This window comes from Podarcis tiliguerta, assembly GCF_965153285.1.
Source record: "Podarcis tiliguerta genome assembly, chromosome: 2".
In the NCBI taxonomy this organism is placed as follows: Eukaryota; Metazoa; Chordata; class Lepidosauria; order Squamata; family Lacertidae; genus Podarcis; species Podarcis tiliguerta.
This window is the reverse complement of record NC_139535.1, coordinates 105,854,575-105,873,159: the sequence shown is the minus strand read 5'-3', so window position 1 is coordinate 105,873,159 and position 18,585 is coordinate 105,854,575. Positions and strand designations below refer to the sequence as shown.

General features: G+C 45.9%; 1 protein-coding gene across 3 annotated transcripts in view; it reads right to left on the bottom strand.

Annotated features, from left to right (window-relative positions):
- CA10 (carbonic anhydrase 10) overlaps positions 1-18,585 on the bottom strand; it is a 359,415-nt gene that overhangs the window by 27,449 nt on the left and 313,381 nt on the right. For all 3 annotated transcript variants that reach the window (XM_083427918.1, XM_083427919.1, XM_083427920.1), the window contains exon 6: positions 449-544. In XM_083427918.1, the coding sequence (XP_083284044.1) occupies positions 449-544 (96 nt within the window). The remainder of the gene's footprint in view (positions 1-448; positions 545-18,585) is intronic.

Genomic DNA, 18,585 nt, shown 5'->3' with positions numbered 1-18,585 from the left:
GAGGCAGTAACAGTGCAACCCTATCAATATCTATTTAGAAGTAAGTTCTTTTGAGTTCAATGGGGTACAGGACTGCAGCCTGAAAGAGGGCCATAGTGGATGTTCTAAAAGCATCTTTGGGATGAAAACATCTCCATATGCTTTTGAAAAAATGGAAATGGTCTGTTGCAATTGAATTTCACACTGAGTACTGAGCCACAGTGATCATTTTTCATCCTAAGGTATGGTGCACAAAGCTACTGAAGCAATCTACCAGCTATTAAAGCAATCTACCAGCAATCTACTTAGGCTGCAACCCTGTAAACACCTGGGCCTTATTTTTGTGTTGATATGTATTGGGAATGCACTGGAAGAAGATTTAAATACGAGCAGCCACCAATGCTCCTAATTTCTTACAACCGTCTGAAAGGAATGTAACTCAACACAGATGAAATTGTACGATACTTACTTTCATAAATATAGAAACTACCACCAAGCCATTGGGACTTTTTGCAGCTTCTGTAACATTTGTATACAACTCATGGTTATAGTGGATTAGTTGAACCTAAGGATAGAGGGGAAAGCAAATAATAGAATCAAACCCGCTGCTGTCTTTCAGAACGACAAATATCCTTTTTAGAAATTCAGATTTGTTTGCAATGCGATCTCCTACCAAGCTTGTAAATTCATAATAGCACTCCCCCCCCCCTTTTATCCTGGAGATTTTGCAGCCCGCATAATTTTAATAATTGCAGTGACCATCTGGCTTGTACTGGCGCTGCACCAGTTGTTCCTCCTCTCTATTGTCAATAAGTGAATTTAACACATTAAGATGCAAAATGCACCACAGAGGTCGGCCCTGTTCTGCTGCTTGCCGTAGCAATTTGCCGCCGTAGCCCAGGAGTGTGTCTGTTTTTCTGCGTCCCAGTCTGCAAAGGATGGAGGGCTGGAGATGGGCCCTTTGCACTGAGGTAGAAGCTGGTGGTTAAGGTTTGCAATAGCAACGCAGGATGAACAACTGAAAACAACGCTCAGAACTTGACCCAGACTTCAAAGCTGTGCATAACAACCAGAGCCGTGCCACTTGTCACATGCCATGTGGAATACAACCCACCAATTGTCTCGCAGGAACTATGCTCTTTACATGGTTGCTGCCTGAGTCCACACACAATCCACACCCCCCCCCCACGACCCACCAAAAAACAAATACTCAGGGGACAGCTACCCTACAGGGCCCCAATATACAGTGGTACCTCGGGTTACATACGCTTCAGGTTACATACACTTCAGGCTACAGACTCCGCTAACCCAGAAATATTACCTCGGGTTAAGAACTTTGCTTCAGGATGAGAACAGAAATCGTGCTCCGGCGGCACGGCAGCAGTAGGAGGCCCCATTAGCTAAAGTGGTGCTTCAGGTTAAGAACAGTTTCAGGTTAAGTACGGACCTCCGGAACGAATTAAGTACTTAAGCTGAGGTACCACTGTATATTGAAACATGCAAAAGACCTCTTTGGTCCTCTGGGACGCAAATTATGCAGCAGTGATGTACCGTATTTTTCGCCCTATTGGACGCACCGGCCCATAGGACGCACCTAGTTTTCAGGGGGGGAAATCAAGGAAAAAAATATGATTCCCCCCCCCCCCGCAGCTCTGGGAGCAGCGGACAGGCTGCACGCAGCCTGTGCGCTACTCCAAGACCTTCTCCCTGCTTTTGCGGGAGGTGGAGGAATTCCCCCACCTCCCCCAAAAGCCCACAGGAGCCGTGAGCGACTCCTGTGGGCTTTTCGACCAGGAGGGAAAAGGGACTGAAATGGCCAGTCAGTCCCTTCTCCCTCCTCGGGAAAAGCCCCCAAGAGCGGCGCGCTCTTCAAAGGGTTCGTGGCTCCTGCTGGCTTTTCTACGAGGTGGGGGAATTCCCCCACCTCCTAGAAAAGGCAGCAGAAGCCAGGGAGCCCCTTTAAAGAGTGTGCGGCTTTTGCCTCCTTTTGCGGGAGGTGGGGGAATTCCCCCATCTCCCGCAAAAGCCCACAGGAGGGAGAAGGGACGGACTCAGCCAGTCAGTCCCTTCTCCCTCCTCGGGGAAAAGCCCCCAAGAGCGGCGCGCTCTTCAAAGGGTTCGTGGCAGCTGCTGGCTTTTGCGGGAGATGGGGGAATTCCCCCACCTCCTAGAAAAGGCAGCAGAAGCCAGGGAACCCCTTTAAAGAGTGTGCGGCTTTTGCCTCCTTTTGCGGGAGGTGGGGGAATTCCCCCATCTCCCGCAAAAGCCCACAGGAGGGAGAAGGGACGGACTCCAGTCAGTCCCTTCTCCCTCCTCGGGGAAAAGCCCCCAAGAGCGGCGCGCTCTTCAAAGGGTTCGTGGCTCCTGCTGGCTTTTCTACGAGGTGGGGGAATTCCCCCACCTCCTAGAAAAGGCAGCAGAAGCCACGGAGCCCCTTTAAAGAGCGCGCAGCTTTTGCCTGCTTTTGTGAGAGGTGGGGGAATTCCCCCATCTCCCGCAAAAGCCCACAGGAGGGTTGGAGAGTAGGGGGAAGGCGCCGCGCGCCTTCCTGCTGCCCCCCATCCTCTGGGGCTGACGATGGGGGAAGCGCTCCTTTCCCCCCCGCCAGCCTCAAAGCCGGGTTGGAGGGTTCCTGCTGCCCCCCATCCTCTGGGGCTGACGATGGGGGAAGCGCTCCTTCCCCCCCCGCCAGCCTCAAAGCCGGGTTGGAGGGTAGCGGGAAGGCGTCGCGCGCCTTCCTGCTGCCCCCCATCCTCTGGGGCTGATGACGGGGGAAGCGCTCCTTTCCCCCCCCCCGCCAGCCTCAAAGCCGGGTTGGAGGGTAGCGGGAAGGCGTCGCGCGCCTTCCTGCTGCCCCCCATCCTCTGGGGCTGACGATGGGGGAAGCGCTCCTTTCCCCCCCGCCAGCCTCAAAGCCGGGTTGGAGGGTAGCGGGAAGGCGTCGCGCGCCTTCCCGCTGCCCCCCATCCTCTGGGGCTGGCGATGGAGGAGGCGCTGCTTTCCCCCACCGCCAGCCTCAAAGAGCAGACTCTCCTGGCTCCAGCGGAAGCAACGCATAGCCTCAAGAGCACAGGCTTTGGAGGCTTCGCGTTGCTATCGCTGAAGCCAAGGCGCCTGCATTCGCCCCATAAGACGCACACACATTTCCCCTTCATTTTTGGAGGGGGAAAAGTGCGTCTTATAGGGCGAAAAATACGGTAAACCATGCAATTATTTTTGAATACAGAGATTCTCCACCATCCTCACCTTGGGGCAGTGACTACCCATTAAACTAGGCTATGTGAAGATATATTGCATATGATAAACAGTACACTTTGGAGTAGGTTGCCGTATTTCAAAAAGTGAAGATCCAGGCAGAAAAGTTACTGAGCTTTTTTTGTTCATTTTCGGCCAATTTCCAGACCCTGCTTGAGGCTGCTGTATTCTGGATATGTCTGGGAAATTTTGGACATATGGCAACCCAGCTTTAAAATACCTGTAGGTTGCTAAAAGTGTGCAGGATTTTGGCAGAGGGATCTGAATCACTGGAATCCTTTAACTAGAAGTTCCTAGCCATCTACCTTTCAAATTGGTATTCTTCCTGTGCATATCTCCTGCCTTCTGCTTTCCCACCAAGATCTTTCATTTAAAACCACTCTTCATTTTGTAAACCAAATTCTTCATTGCAAAGCCTTTGGGGTTGCCTTGCTTTCAACACAATAAAATCCATCGTGGTGAGTAACTGCTATCAGCACCACCAAGATGCAAAGACAGAACACACGAAGCACACGCTGTCAACCATTTGAGTGGGATTAAATATGTAGATTGTTAAATGGTAATTGCCTGCAACTTGTGGGCACTACAGCAATGGATTCATCACAAAACATTGAGAAAAATGGAAGCTCTGGATGGAACAAAGAGGCAAACATATTTGTTAGGTTTCGAGCAAATGGGGCGAGAAAACAGACCAGGCGTTGTGAGAGGAGGCCTTGTTGACTGGCATTGTTATATCTTCATATATGGAGAAATAGACTGGAGCAGAACCCCCAACATTAAGATTATATACTTAATCTTATAAATCAGGACACAAATGACGCGGCTTATCAATATGGTTGTGGTCAGTGAAGTGGGGAGGCAGGTTGGCGTTGCTCACCAGCCTTCTGGACACAGAGCATTGCTGCCAATTCCTGAGAAAGGCAAGGTGAACGGAGTGGGGTGCAGTCTGGGCATGGCGGCACGAGCATCAGATGGGCTCTGCTGCCAGGTCTGCACCACCCCTTCCACTCCCCCTTTCGGGAAACAGCAGCGGTGAGTGGTGTCCACAAGGCAGGGGAGCAATGCTGCTCTGCCTGTGCCGCCCCCACCAACTGTTGTCGTTGGCATCCATCTGGCTTGAGGGACAATGGAGTGAACCTCCAGGGGTGAAGTCAAACTGCTGCATCAGCAGCACCCAAGTGCTCTCCCCTGGATGCAAGCCTAGGCAGTGTATACACATGACACCTTGGATCATGTGACTGGGTGGCAAGATGCTTTGTATCTGCTGCTTTTGGCTAGAGAAGTCTGACTGTGGCTTGAGTAGCGAAGAGAGCTATGTAGAACTTCAATTTAATTGCTAGAGAGAGAAAAAGAATGTCTAAAGCAGGCAGATTTTAATAGGAAGGTCAACATGGTTGGTGCACTGTATTAATTTATCTTAGTTTATAACCCATCAGACGAGAAAAAGAATGCTTGACCTTTTTTTTAGCGTTTGACACAGTAGGTAATAATAATAATAATAATAATAATAATAATAATAATAATAATTTATTATTTGTACCCCACCCATCTGGTTGGGTTTCCCCAGCCACTCTGGGCGGCTTCTAACAAAGATTAAAAATACATTAAAATGTCACACATTAAAAACTTCCCTGAACAGGGCTGCCTTCAGATGTCTTCTAAATGCCAGGTAGTTATTTATCTTTTTGACATCTGACGGGAGGGCGTTCCACAGGGTGGGCACCACTGCTGAGAAGGCCCTCTGCCTGGTTCTCTGTAGCTTAGCTTCTTGCAGTGAGGAAACCGCCAGAAGGCCCTCAGAGCTGGACCTCAGCATCCGGGCAGAACGATTGGGGTGGAGACGTTCCTTCAGGTATACTGGGCTGATGCTGTGTGTACGGAGGTCCTGGGTTGCCCAGATGATAAGACCCTCCCCACTTGGCCTCGCTGATGTGGTCCAAAGGAAAACAGAGCAATACGTTTGGCACCAGCTTGGCTGCAGGAGTTGATGGCAGGAGGAGTGCAAGACGCCATCCAACCATCTTAGCACTTCCACTCTGGAATTGTGTAGGGGCCCTTTATCTTTGGTTGTCTTGGGAAATCTGCAGCCCACCTTGTCATTCAAGGGCTTTCATTTATGCGTTTTTGGGACAGCTGAGATAACACTTTTGGTTCCAACTGGTCCAAGTTCACAAGCAAGAACCCCAAGCTTGAGGAGGCATCATTTGCAGCGTGCAAAAAACCATGACAACAGCATGCAGTCTTGAAAGGCATCCATCACTGTCTCTCGCAATTCTGAGAGTTGATCCCAGCATCTCTGCCACACTGAATTGCTCTTGGACCATGTGTCCGCGTAGCAAAATCACCCCCTGGATCATGTGACTGGGTGGCGAAATGCTTTGTATCTGCTGCTTTTGGCTAGAGAAGTCTGACTGTGGCTTGAGTAGTGAAGAGAGCTATGTAGAACTTCAATTTAATTGCTAGAGAGAGAAAAAGAATGTCTAAAGCAGGCAGATTTTAATAGGAAGGTCAACATGGTTGGTGCACTGTATTAATTTATCTTAGTTTATAACCCATCAGACGAGAAAAAGAATGCTTGACCTTTTTTTTAGCGTTTGACACAGTAGGTTATTTTTTCAAGCAAGCAAACAAACTAAACCGGACAGAAGTAAAAATGTCAAAGGCAATGAAGTCATCTACAGAGTTTTGACAGCCAGCAGAGCTGGAGGAAACATTAGTACAATCCTATTGTGGTCTGTCTTCTAAAGGGCCTTGTAAAGAATTAATGAGATTTCCCACTAAATGGTGACAAGAGGGCAGAGGCTCATTAGCCACGAGTTTATGATTTTATTGTACTTTTTTTATTATTATAACATCTTAAGACTTCGGGATTGTGCCCCTGTTGGCATTTTTTTGGACTCGGTAGCAAAGGGTTCCATCTTTATTTCCTAGCACTCACTTCAGAAGCCAAGGGCAGCCAAGGAGTTCAGGAAGAAAGAGGTGATGACCTTTGGCTTGCTGGATTTTCCTCTCTGCTAACTCTCAGAGATGGCGTTATCCATGTTGCTTCAAGGAAAGGAGCTGCGATTATAAGACATAATGAGCCCAAAAGGGTTGTGGACAGAGTTCAGCTCCTGATTCTGTAATTGCAAGGTCGTCTGTGTAACAAACAAATGCTGGATGTGCACTCCTGAAAGAAGAGTTTGGGTGATCAACAGAATAAAATAATAATAATAATAATAATAATAATAATAATAATAATAATACCCTGCCCATCTGGCTGGGTTTCCCCATGGCTACATTGAAGAGTTTTGGATTTGATATCCCGCCTTTCACTCCCTTTAAGGAGTCTCAAAGCGGCTAACATTCTCCTTTCCCTTCCTCCCCCACAACAAACACTCTGTGGGGTGAATGGGGCTGAGAGACTTAAAAGAAGTGTGACCGGCCCAAGGTCACCCAGCAGCTGCATGTGGAGGAGTGGAGACGCGAACCCGGTTCCCCAGATTAGGAGTCCACCGTTCTTAACCACTACACCACACTGGCTTGTGGTGTAGTCTAACAACGCTCATGAGAGAGGTTTTTGCTGAGATGCTACTACAGTGGCACCTCGGGTTAAGAACTTAATTCGTTCTGGAGGTCTGTTCTTAACCTGAAACTGTTCTTAACCTGAGGTACCACTTTAGCTAACGGGGCCTCCCTCTGCTGCTACACAATTTCTGTTCTCATTCTGAAGCAAAGTTCTTAACCCGAGGTACTATTTCTGGGTTAGCGGAGTCTGTAACCTGAAGCGTCTGTAACCCGAGGTACCACTGTACAGCTAATGGGATTGGGGCACACATTATGAGGGAAGCACGAGTTCCCAGCCCTGTGGTTTACTTCACAGCTCCCAAGAAGAGTATGAAATAGTCGCATCGTGGGAGTCATGAGAACTTGACAGAGAGACCTGTAGGACTATATTTGTCCCCTGTGCCTGAGGTTGCCCACCCCTGGTCTAAAGTCTGTACCACCTTTTACCGTTTGATTCAGTGAAGATATCGTGCAGGTATATTACACCAGCATTTTCTGTGGTTGCTCTGAATCCATTTATTGGGAATCCAGTGTTCTAGGCCCAGCAAATTTGGATATGTGAATAGTTCCCAGGAACTGGGACATTTATATACAATGCAATTTATACAAAATGTTCTACCAATCTTTCAGCCCTTTCAACACCCCTGGGTTTTTCCATGGTCCCGCCATTCCCTCCTCTGGAAAGAGTACAACATAAGATTGCATGTTTGGGGCACAATATAGCTGCATGTGAATGTCCGAGAAATTTAGTATGACCCACATGTCCTCTAGCTTGGAAAAGTTAATATAGTGAATGTAGTATTATGCAATCATATTAATGGAGGTATTTATGAGTAGGCAGTAAGTAATTATCCCCACTCCAGAGATGTTCCAAATAATTCATGTGATCAAGGTTTAACTAAATTGTGATCCACTTTGGCTCCCCAGATTGTAGGCTCCCGACTCTCCTACCCTTCTGTGTACTTAACTTCTTGTTGATTTTTGGCTGAATTAATTAAATACATCAGCCATTTTAATAATAAAATTGACTTAAAATCTCATGGCAAGTAGATTTAAACACCATTTATAATGAAAGGCCAACTACTTTAAATCAACTTAGCAGATGGGGATTGTAACAACTCCTATTTCATTACAGCTGGAGTAATTCATGGCATTAAAATGGCTGTTTGTAAAATAAATGGGCCACAAGAGATGGGGGGGGGGGGGGGAGAGAGAGAGAGAGAGAGGAAAGGAAAAATCAGGATGCTCTGGTAATGGGGAAGTATAGGAACAAAGAGAAGCGTCTGTCTTTGATCTTATTCCTTCCTACTACCTTGGGTCAGACAGGAAGAGAAAGGCTATTGAAAGAAGACAGACCAGGAGCAAGAAGAAATGAAGGTTGTGGGAAGACGAATCACTCAAAACGAAAGGGTGTGCGTTTGAGTATGTGAGAATGAAGGAATAGGGAGGGGCTGGACTATGTGGTAGGTTGCCTACAGCAGAGGAGGAAATTGTCCATAGAACTAGGAGTTTTGGTGCACAGATGATCAATCTGTGTGATGTAATCCATTGGTACAGTCAAATGCAACATTCCTTATTTCCCTAGAGTGGGCACAGGAAGGGGGACATCCAGTCAGTGTAACTTCTTATTCCACTGATCTGGAGCTTCTCCCCCTGCATGTGACCTGGGAGATGGGCATGGCTCTGGCTGACTCCATAAAAGAGCCGAGTCATGCAGCCATTTTCTCACTTGCAGTCTTGTTGTTTTTCCCCTGCAGCCATTTTGTGTTATCTTAATGTAGTTTTGCTGTCTGCTGTCTCTCAGCCAGCAGCACATGGGTTCAGTCTCCATATGAGATGAACTCACTGTTTCTTTATAACAAATTTTTTTTGTACCCCACCCTCCCCAGCCAAGATGGCTAACACCAGGTATAAAAATAATTGACTAAAATACAACTTAAAAACAAGATTAAAATACAACATTAAAATGCAGCCTCATTTCAGTAGAAACTCAAATCAAAAACTTTTTGGGGGATGAAAACGTCAAATCTTCACCAAGGCCAACTATCCAGACTGGTCCTACGTGGGCTAGAGATATTAATGGACTAGTGAAACTTGTGTTAACTACAGATTGGCTTTTAAGTCTTTACTTTTTTTATTCAGTCTGCCATACATTTTAGCATCGCTCCCTTGCCACTGGTTCTTGATTTTAAGCACAAAGGCAGAGCGTGTGTTGGTGAGTAATTTCTCCTACCCATGGGGCACCCTTTCTGTATCTCCTCCTTTTATCTAATTGACATGTAAATTCAGGCCAGGGATGCTGCAGCCAGAGTCCTCTGTGGGCCATGAGGAATCTGACATGTGGCCCTAGGAACCTGTCAGACAAGAGACAGTAAGAAATTACCCTTGTAGCGCCTCAGGTGTTTCAGCCTTTGAGTTGTGGGTACAGGTGAACTAATGCCAGTGTACTTGAAGAAGCAAAGATCACCAGTGTCAAAGCAATGGTTCTTCAACATCAACTTCGTTGGACTGGTCATGTTGTATGGATGCCAGATTATCGTCTTCCAAAGCAACTACTCTATTCCGAACTTAAAAATGGAAAGCGTAATGCTGGTGGTCAACAAAAGAGGTTTAAAGACTCCCAAGGAAAATCTAAAAAAAGGTAGTATAAACACTGACAACTGGGAAACACTGGCCTGCGAGTGCTCCAACTGGAGAACAGCCTTTACCAAAGATGTCATGGGCTTTGAAGACGCTCAAACTCAGGACAAAAGGGAGAAACGTGCTAAGAGGAAGGCACACTTGGTAAATCCACACCGTGATCAACTCCTGCCCAGAATCCTATGTCCCCACTGTGGAAGGACGTGTGGATCCAGAATTGGCCTCCACAGTCACTTACGGACTCAATGTTAAGACCGTGTTCATGGAAGACAATCTTACTCGGCTTTGAGTGATCACCAAAGACGACTGGCTTGAACTCTTCCCACCCCAATTGGGAGAAAATCCATTTGTATGTGCCCTCGATGGCTGTTCTGTTTCAAAGCATTTTTATAGTGGGGGAGGGCGGATACAGCTCTGTGACTGGTTCCTCAGCATAGCACAAAACAACAACAACAACAACAACAATGGCTTTTGTTGGGCAATCAGAAAGCTATTTCTGTGTTTTCCTTCTTTTCGCAAAACAGGTATTAGCATTTGAAATAAATATCTTTAGAAGATCCTGCGAGGCTGCTTTGCTTTGTAGTGTCACCTCAAGAGCTCTGTCTAAATGGCTTGAGACCCAAGGCTTGGTTTATCATCAATCTTCCCTGCTGTTCCTAACACAGCTACGATCAGTGGAGACACTCAGCCTGACAAACGCTTGATTTAAAAGAGAAGGCGCTGATGGCAAAGTGTGCTCTGCCTCGAGGTCGCTTGTTTGTCTCAATATAGTTTGTATTAACAGTAAGTGCCTTGACAGGTATGTCTATTATTGGGAGAATGCCTCTGGTTATTAAATTGATGCATTTTAAACTACGTACGGTAGAATCTGAATCATGCATTTAAACCTGGGTATCTGCATGTTAACTGCGGGGTGAAGTCTGGGCATTCAAAAATCTTGCACAGGAGTTTGGGGCCTCTGTGCCCCACTCCCTCCCTCTTTTTATTATTATTTATTAAATTTGTATACCACCCTATACTCGCAGGTCTCAGGGCAGTTACAACATAAAATCACAAAACACATAATAAAAACAAAAACAAAACAACCCCCCTCTCGTTCACCTCTGCGTATTAATTTCTCCTTGTCTCTCTCTGGCTACAAATGGATATACTTCAATAAATTGGTTGCCAACATAAGTGCAAGAGACTATCTAGGTTGCTTGTCTGATCACACTGTTCTTCAAGACCTAATGCTGGTTATGGGGTCTCTAGAGCTGGAGGTGGCATTACGTCCCCCGATTCTGCAGATCCCCTGTCTTGGGTGAGGTCTCAGGGGCTGAATCTACGTATATATATTTTAAAAATGCTGTGAAAATGCTTTTTTTATAAAAAGTTTTGAAATATATATGGAATTTGCCATTAGCTCACTAGCGCCATCTTGTGTCACATTTATATGATGCACGTAAAACGTTCCATTTGCAGCTGTGTAGCTGAGCCCAGGCATTCCATCTGGTTGTCCCTTTATCCCCCATGTCTTGCTCATGCTGTGGTCCATGATTTCTCAGGAAGAGTCCTTGTCTACTTCCATCTCTGGAAGCCTTGACAGGTCTTGACAGTTTATTGGGCGTATCCAGACCATAAGGAAGTCTCTGAACCATGACAATGGTTGAGACACGATTCTGGCCAGCTGTTTAAATTGCTGAATGAACATTTTATACATTTGTGCCAATGCATTTAGGAGTATGGAGTGGAGGTGAGAAAAATCACATGGACACTAGTCTGAAATGTGAACCTCGTCTCAGAACTTGCACCTTATCCCTTACCTAGCTTGGAAGTTTCTGAGGCGTACAGAACTGAGAACCTGAAAATATCGATACCTGCTGGATAAATAAGTTCTTTCCAGTATGGAATATCTTAGGGAGCGGGAACTAGTCATTTTTTGCTTAGTAAACTCTGAAACACCATATGCATTAATGGTATATTACTATTATAACTAAAAGGGACGCGGGTGGCACTGTGGGTTAAACCACAGAGCCTAGGACTTGCTGATCAGAAGGTCGGCGGTTCGAATCCCCGCGACGGGGTGAGCTACCATTGCTCGGTCCCAGCTCTTGCCAACCTAGCAGTTTGAAAGCACGACAAAGTGCAAGTAGATAAATAGGTACCTCTTCGGCGGGAAGGTAAACGGCGTTTCTGTGCACTGCTCTGGTTCGCCAGAAGCGGCTTAGTCATGCTGGCTACATGACCCGGAAGCTGTACGCCGGCTCCCTCAGCCAATAAAGCGTGATGAGCACCGCAACCCCGGAGTCGGTCACGACTGGACCTAATGGTCAAGGGTCCCTTTACCTTTACTATTATAACTACAACCACTGTTAGGGCACCAATCATTTTAGCAAGTCCTTGCGAATATTAGTTTGAACTTCATTTGTATAACAACTACTGCACATTTTCAATGGAGAATTAGAAAGAGCAGATTATAGCTATAGAGAGTTTCAACCCCCCCCCCCCCATAATTTAGCACCAAGAGCATTGTTTACAGTGAAGACTGCAGAGAAAAATCCCCTTTCAGTTCAGGTTTTGAGCTTCCAAGCCCTTGTTATAAGCTATTGATTTTCTTCGGAAGATTCCCTTTGTAAGATTAATTTGCCACAGAACAACTGAGCCTTCTTTGCTTCCCTTGAGGAAAAAAGCCTCTTTTTTGTTCTTTCTTTCAGGGAGAGGGTTAGAATTAAGATTAATTACTCTTGTTTTAGCTGACAATCCCCCCCTCCCCCAAATCAGAATGCATCCTGGTTCCATCTCCAAAGACTACATGTTTGAGACACAGCAGTTTTGAGCAATCCAAATATAGAAGAGTCTTACTAAGAGTAATCTATATTATGGTTTTTCCTATTACTGAAGCAAGAATTCAGCAGGTCAGTAAGGGGAAACTCTCATTCTGTAGCAAAGCAGCATAGTTCTGGCTGGCAACAGAAACAAAATTTGGAAAATGACAGTGGAAAATGGTGCCTAACGGAAGGTGGAAACTGATAGAGGCTTTAAAAAAAAGGGGGGGGGGGGGATGAAGATGAATACATGATGTCTCTGACGTCCCTATTCATTTCCTTTGCCTCTGGCCAAACAGCTTTGTAGATGTTGGAACAGCTACAAAAAGCCATGATCGGAGATGATATTATGATGAGTCCAGGGCTCCCCCCCCCAGCTGGAACTCGCTGGAACTCAGTTCTGGCACCTCTCAGGTTGATGCCATTGCCATTATAAGAGAACAATAGAGGTGTTCATGGCGGGTTCTGGCCCCCCTTTTTCTAGAAAAATGGTACTGAATGAATCTAAACACCAAGGGAAATTTTGCTTCCATCTGAAATAACTACATTGTCCGCCTCTCACTCTACCAACAAACCAGCTGAACTGAGAATCAGTGTAGTGATTCGCATAATGGACTGGAACCTGGAAGACTATGGTTCAAAATCCCACTTGGCAATGAAGCTGATTGGTGACCTCAGACTGGCCATTATCCCTCAGCCTAACCTACCTTACAGGGTGGTTGTGAAAACAAACTACAGAGCGAGAAAGCATATAGGCCATCTTGTGCTTCTTGAAGAAAAGGTGGGATATAAATGTATACCTGAAGGAGCGTCTCTACCCCCATTGTTCAGCCCGGACACTGAGATCCAGCGCCGAGGGCCTTCTGGCGGTTCCCTCATTAGGAGAAGAGAGGTTACAGGGAACCAAACAGAGGGCCTTCTCGGTAGTGGTCCTGTGGAACGCCCTCCCTTCAGATGTGAAGGAAATAAGCAGCTATCTTATCTTTACAAGACATCTGAAGGCAGCCCTGTTTAGGGAAGTTTTTAATATTTGATGCTGTATTGTTTTTAACACTCGATTGGGAGCCGCCCAGAGTGGCTGGGGAAACTCAGCCAGATGGGTGGGGTATAAATAATAAAATATATTATTATTATTATTATTATTATTATTAGGTCCTTTCTGTTGTAGTCTTGTCTACTGAGCAACAATGTGCAAAGCTCAGAGGAGTGGGAGGCCGGCCAACCAGAAGAGTCTTTGAGGTGTACTTGCCTCGAGGCAGAATCAGGTCCAGTCCTAGGGTTGGGCAAACAGCAATCCACATGGTCCGTCTGTCCAGGGGTCAGGGAATCCAGTGATCATGGGGTCAAGTGTCACGACGAGCCGGAAACAGCGAGGTAGGATCGGGAACTACAAGCATTCTTACCAGCATCTGACTGCTGCCGGAAGCTCTGCTTAAGAAGGCTGAAGCCAGCTGGTTCTCATCAATGCCTCCTCCTCTGTATCCTTGAAGGCTGATCATTTGCAGGTGGAGTCACTTCGCCTTCTCCCCCTTCAGGCTGCTGTTCAGCAGGTGAAGCTGTCTCCTGGCCCATGACAACCCTCCCCCTTGCAAATTCTCTTCTGTCCCACATCGGTGTTATTAGCAAACCACAGGGCTGGGAACTCATGCTTGCCTCATAAGGTGCCTCATAATAAATAAACAGAATAAAGTTCCATTGCTGTCAGATAGAGAGCATAGCTGTTGCAAAGCACACAGGTGTGTGTGGGGGGTCCTGGTTCAATTCCTAGTTTCTCCAGCCAGAAGGACCAGGTAGCAGGGATAGGCTACTGCTTCAGACCCCAGAAAGCTGCTGTCCAGAAGGTTGTATGTAGGCGGAGTCTCGGTCTGCTTGCTTGCAGCTCAGATGGGGGAGATACATAAGCCTCTCTGTTGTGGTAACTGCCTCACTGGGGACTCTTCCCATTGCACACCCAGGGGTAGCTGAGAGACGTAGGACTGATGGACATGCCATCTCCTAACTTGTAAGTGTACTTTTGACAATGAAGAGTAAATTCCTCACTCTGGACATTCTTGCCTGACAGCGATGTGACCAAACAGATGGCCAAATAGTTTGATAAGGCAAAAGACAGCTTTCACTGCTGTATTTCCCATTGGAAATGAACAGCTAAACAAAAGTTTTTCACTGAAAACTGATCATTTCTCTCAGACAGAAAGAAACAAAACCATTGTTTGAAATCTCTCCTTCCCATGCTATTTGGAAAAGTTTCTTTAAAAAGGTTTACCGATCCTGAAAGAAATACAGTGGTGCCTCGCAAGACGAAAAGAATCCGTTCCGCGCGTCTCTTCGTCTTGCGGTTTTTTTCGTCTTGCGAAGCAAGCCCATTAGCAAATTAGTGCTATTAGCGCTATTAGCGGTTTAGCGGCTATTAGCGGCTATTAGCGGCTATTAAAGGCTTAAGGGATTAGCGGATTAGCTGCTAAAAGGCTATTAGCGGCTATTAAAGGCTTAAGGGATTAGCGGATTAGCTGCTAAAAGGCTATTAAGGGCTTAGATCAGCTGTTAAGCGGCTTAGCGATCAGCTGTTAAGCGGCTTAGCGATCAGCTGTTAAGCGGCTTAGGGGCTTGGGAAAAAGGTGGGGAGGGAAAAAAAACCCCAGGAACCGCAAGACATTTTCGTCTTGCGAAGCAAGCCCATAGCAAATTCATTTTGCGAAGCACCTCCAAAACGGAAAACCCTTTCGTCTAGCGGGTTTTCCGTCTTGCGAGGCATTCGTCTTGCGGGGCACCACTGTACTGTCATTTAATGAGAAGGCTCACCACACAACTGTTATTATTATTATTATTTTATTTTAAAAAGAAATGTGTAATAGGTTGCATTAGGACTTCTTTTTTTTAAGTTCTTCAAGGCTGTTTGCTTTCCCCCTTGAGTGCTGGAGCACACGTGAACCATGTTTTGTTTTGAAGCAATGGCATTCTTGCTGCAGCAAGAATTATAATGCAATTCCCAGGAGATGCAAACAGATGAGCCAAGCCAGTGGGAAAAACACACACAGAGAGAACTTGATTTAGTTGGAAATCCCTCCCTCCCTTCTAAATACAGCGGTTAGTTAATTCTGGTTCAGATATTAATAATTTCTTTACATGATGCATCCTGACTGTGCCCCTATTTTACACCGCCCCCACTGTCAGTGGGATCTCTCATCGGGACCCAAAGCGTTTCATGGATGGAAGGAACCATTCTGCTGCTAAAACCCTGGATTCAGCCCAACTTGTTGAAATTGCAAGAGCAAGAATACGATGCTATTATTGTTTTAAAAAAATCATCTTGAAAGTTCAGAGCTGAGATTTGAATCGGGCAGTTGTGTGATGCACAAAAGTAAGCGATAGGACTTTAGAGGTGTTCAGGTACTAAAGAAACTACCAGCTGGTTATTGTTTCTCAGTGTTTTAATTTTGTAAACCACTCTGCAACCAAGTCTGGTGAAGGCCAGCACACACGTATCACGGTATTCTGCAGAAGGGGGCAACCTGAAGACACCACCTATCACGTTGTCTGTGTCAGCTTGCATTTCTTAGTGCAGAAAGCATTGGTATGATGTGTAGAAATCCTTCCTATTCTAATTAATTCAAGAGGGTTCTGGAAGCTTCTGTGTGTGAAAGAAACAAGCAGAAGGTTCATGATGTTTGGGTTATTCCTTCAGAGAAGCTGAGTACAGATGGCTTAAACTGGTTCTGTTATCTCTTCTGTCAAGGTCATGCTGACTATAAACGTAAGGCCAGAAGGAGCCTGGGTTTCACTCTTTTCTATCTCTCTTTCCTTCTGGTGTGGTGTTCTGTATATCGTGTTACGGTTTAGTCTTATTATAAGTTATTGTAGGTTTAAGTGATGCAACTGGATTTCTTGTGGACAGTGCCAATTCTAAAAGTATTGGATTTGTGACCATTGTGCTCATTTGCCTTCAGGAGCAGTAAAGCTCTGCTGGATGAAATATGAATTGCCTCTGGTCTCTTTTTGGGGGGAATCCTGCAACATGTTTAAGTTTTTACTCTGCTAACTATACGTTGGAATCTGCTGTGGATCAATATTGAGTAGAATTCCATGACAGTCTGCTCCACGTGATATTGGAATTGAACTTTCGGTGTGGCAGCACCTTCCTTTTGGAACTTCCTCCTACTTGCTTTGTTGTTGTTGTTGTTTAGTTGTTTAGTCGTGTCCGACTCTTCGTGACCCCATGGACCAGAGCACGCCAGGCACTCCTGTCTTCCACTGCCTCCCACAGTTTGGTCAAACTCATGCTGGTAGCTTCGAGAACACTGTCCAACCATCTCGTCCTCTGTTGTCCCCTTCTCCTTGTGCCCTCCATCTTTCCCAACATCAGGGTCTTTTCCAGGGAGTCTTCTCTTCTCATGAGGTGGCCAAAGTATTGGAGCCTCAGCTTCAGGATCTGTCCTTCCAGTGAACACTTAGGGCTGATTTCCTTCAGAATGGATAGGTTTGATCTTCTTGCAGTCCATGGGACTCTCAAGAGTCTCCTCCAGCACCATAATTCAAAAGCATCAATTCTTCTGCGATCGGCCTTCTTTATGGTCCAGCTCTCACTTCCATCCATCACTACTGGGAAAACCATAGCTTTTGGTCAAAACTCTCCACTATGACCTGTCCATCTTGGGTGTCCTCCACAGCATAGTTCATAGCTTCTCTGAGTTATTCAAGCCCCTTGGCCATGGCAAGGCAGTGATGCATGAAGGGGCCTACTTGCTTTATATACCTTTTTATTATGTTGTAGGTTGCTTTGCGATGCCAAGCTGTAAGCTATTCATAAGTGAAAATAATACTAAGAACAAGAACAACACAGATTGAATAGCAAAAAGTGACACAGATCTCTCTCCACACACTCACATTACAAAGTAGCGTTTAAAAAATAAATAAAAATTGTGATGGGCAAGGGGGCTTGGCAAGCACTGTGAGAGATGTCTGAAAGTGCTGGGTTCTACTTGTACTTTATTGGCGACAAGTACACAGCACATAATTGGAGCACAGATAGGAAGCCCAAGCAGGTATAAAGCTTATTATCATATTAAAGCCCACTAGGCAGCTTTTGTTTTCTCCATCTGTTCACCAGCTACCTCTGCCGAACAGCAGATAAAATGGAGGAGAAGAAACCAGTTGGATCACCGTAACCCCTGTTGTGCACATTGGATGCTAAAGCACATTATCTGTTCTGTAGCTTTCCGGAGATGTGATGGTCACCATTTTGACAGGGATCCTGGCCTTGGTCAGGGTGGGATTAAGTGAATCAGTTCATGGGCTCACAGAGAAACTCCCCCCCCCCCCGAATAAGAGAGGAGTTAAAGCTTGCTACAACTCCCCTCCCCAACTGAAAGACTTCTAATGTATGCTCCCCAGTTATATAACTCTTTGTCTCACTACAACTCATTAGTGAGAAGGAAATAAAAAGGCTTTCCTAAATGCCCAGTGGAGTATACTAGAGAAGCATGAAAGCTTAGCTGGTTTGATGGAAGGATTTGGGAGTGATGCACTTGCTTGGAGGCAGGTTGAAAGTAAATCTGGGTCTCTAAAGCTTCAAATGTTTCTATAGGAATTGGCTTCTGGTTATACCGTTAGACTGTTGAACACCTATGGAAAAAAGAGGACTGTTATGTACTGTGAAGTTGTCACCCTGGGCCAGCAGGGGGATACTGTAGATAGTTTTCACTCAGATCCACATATGCAAATAGGGGATTGAAAGTGACGTTCAGTGATTGGATAGTTACAGAAAGTGTTACAGTTGCGTTGTAGTGGAGCTCTATATAAGCAGACTGGCTGAACCCTTCAGTTCAGTTCTGTTCTGGCCTGTGAATAAACAAGAGATGTTGAAGAATCGCTGTGTCATCTGATATGTTCACCCACAACTTAACAGGGACCTCGTAGGAGAGGGGTGTGCAACCTTCCAAAGCCCAAGGGCCGCATTCCCTTTTCAGAAACCTTCCAAGGGCCATATGGAAGTGGTGGACAGGCCAAAAGTGGGTGGACCAAAACATGTAAATGTTACTTTTGTACTGTAGCCAAGTTTGCATACACACTTGCACACCCTTCTCCATTCTTCATCCAGGCAAGTAATCAACATTCTCAGAGTTCAAGGACATATTATAGCTAGGGGGAAAATGTCCAAGGAAGGTGCGAAGCAGGACCAGTGAGAGGCATGGCCTGAGGAGAGAGAGATGGGTTGACTTAGAAATCCTAGTAGGCCTCTGTGGGGATGGAGGAGGGCATTTGAGAACGCCCCCTCAGGACATGACCAAGAGAGCGAGGAAGATACATATTCCAAAATCTGCTGTGCGTGTGCATGCATGTGTATGCCAATATCATATCATATCAT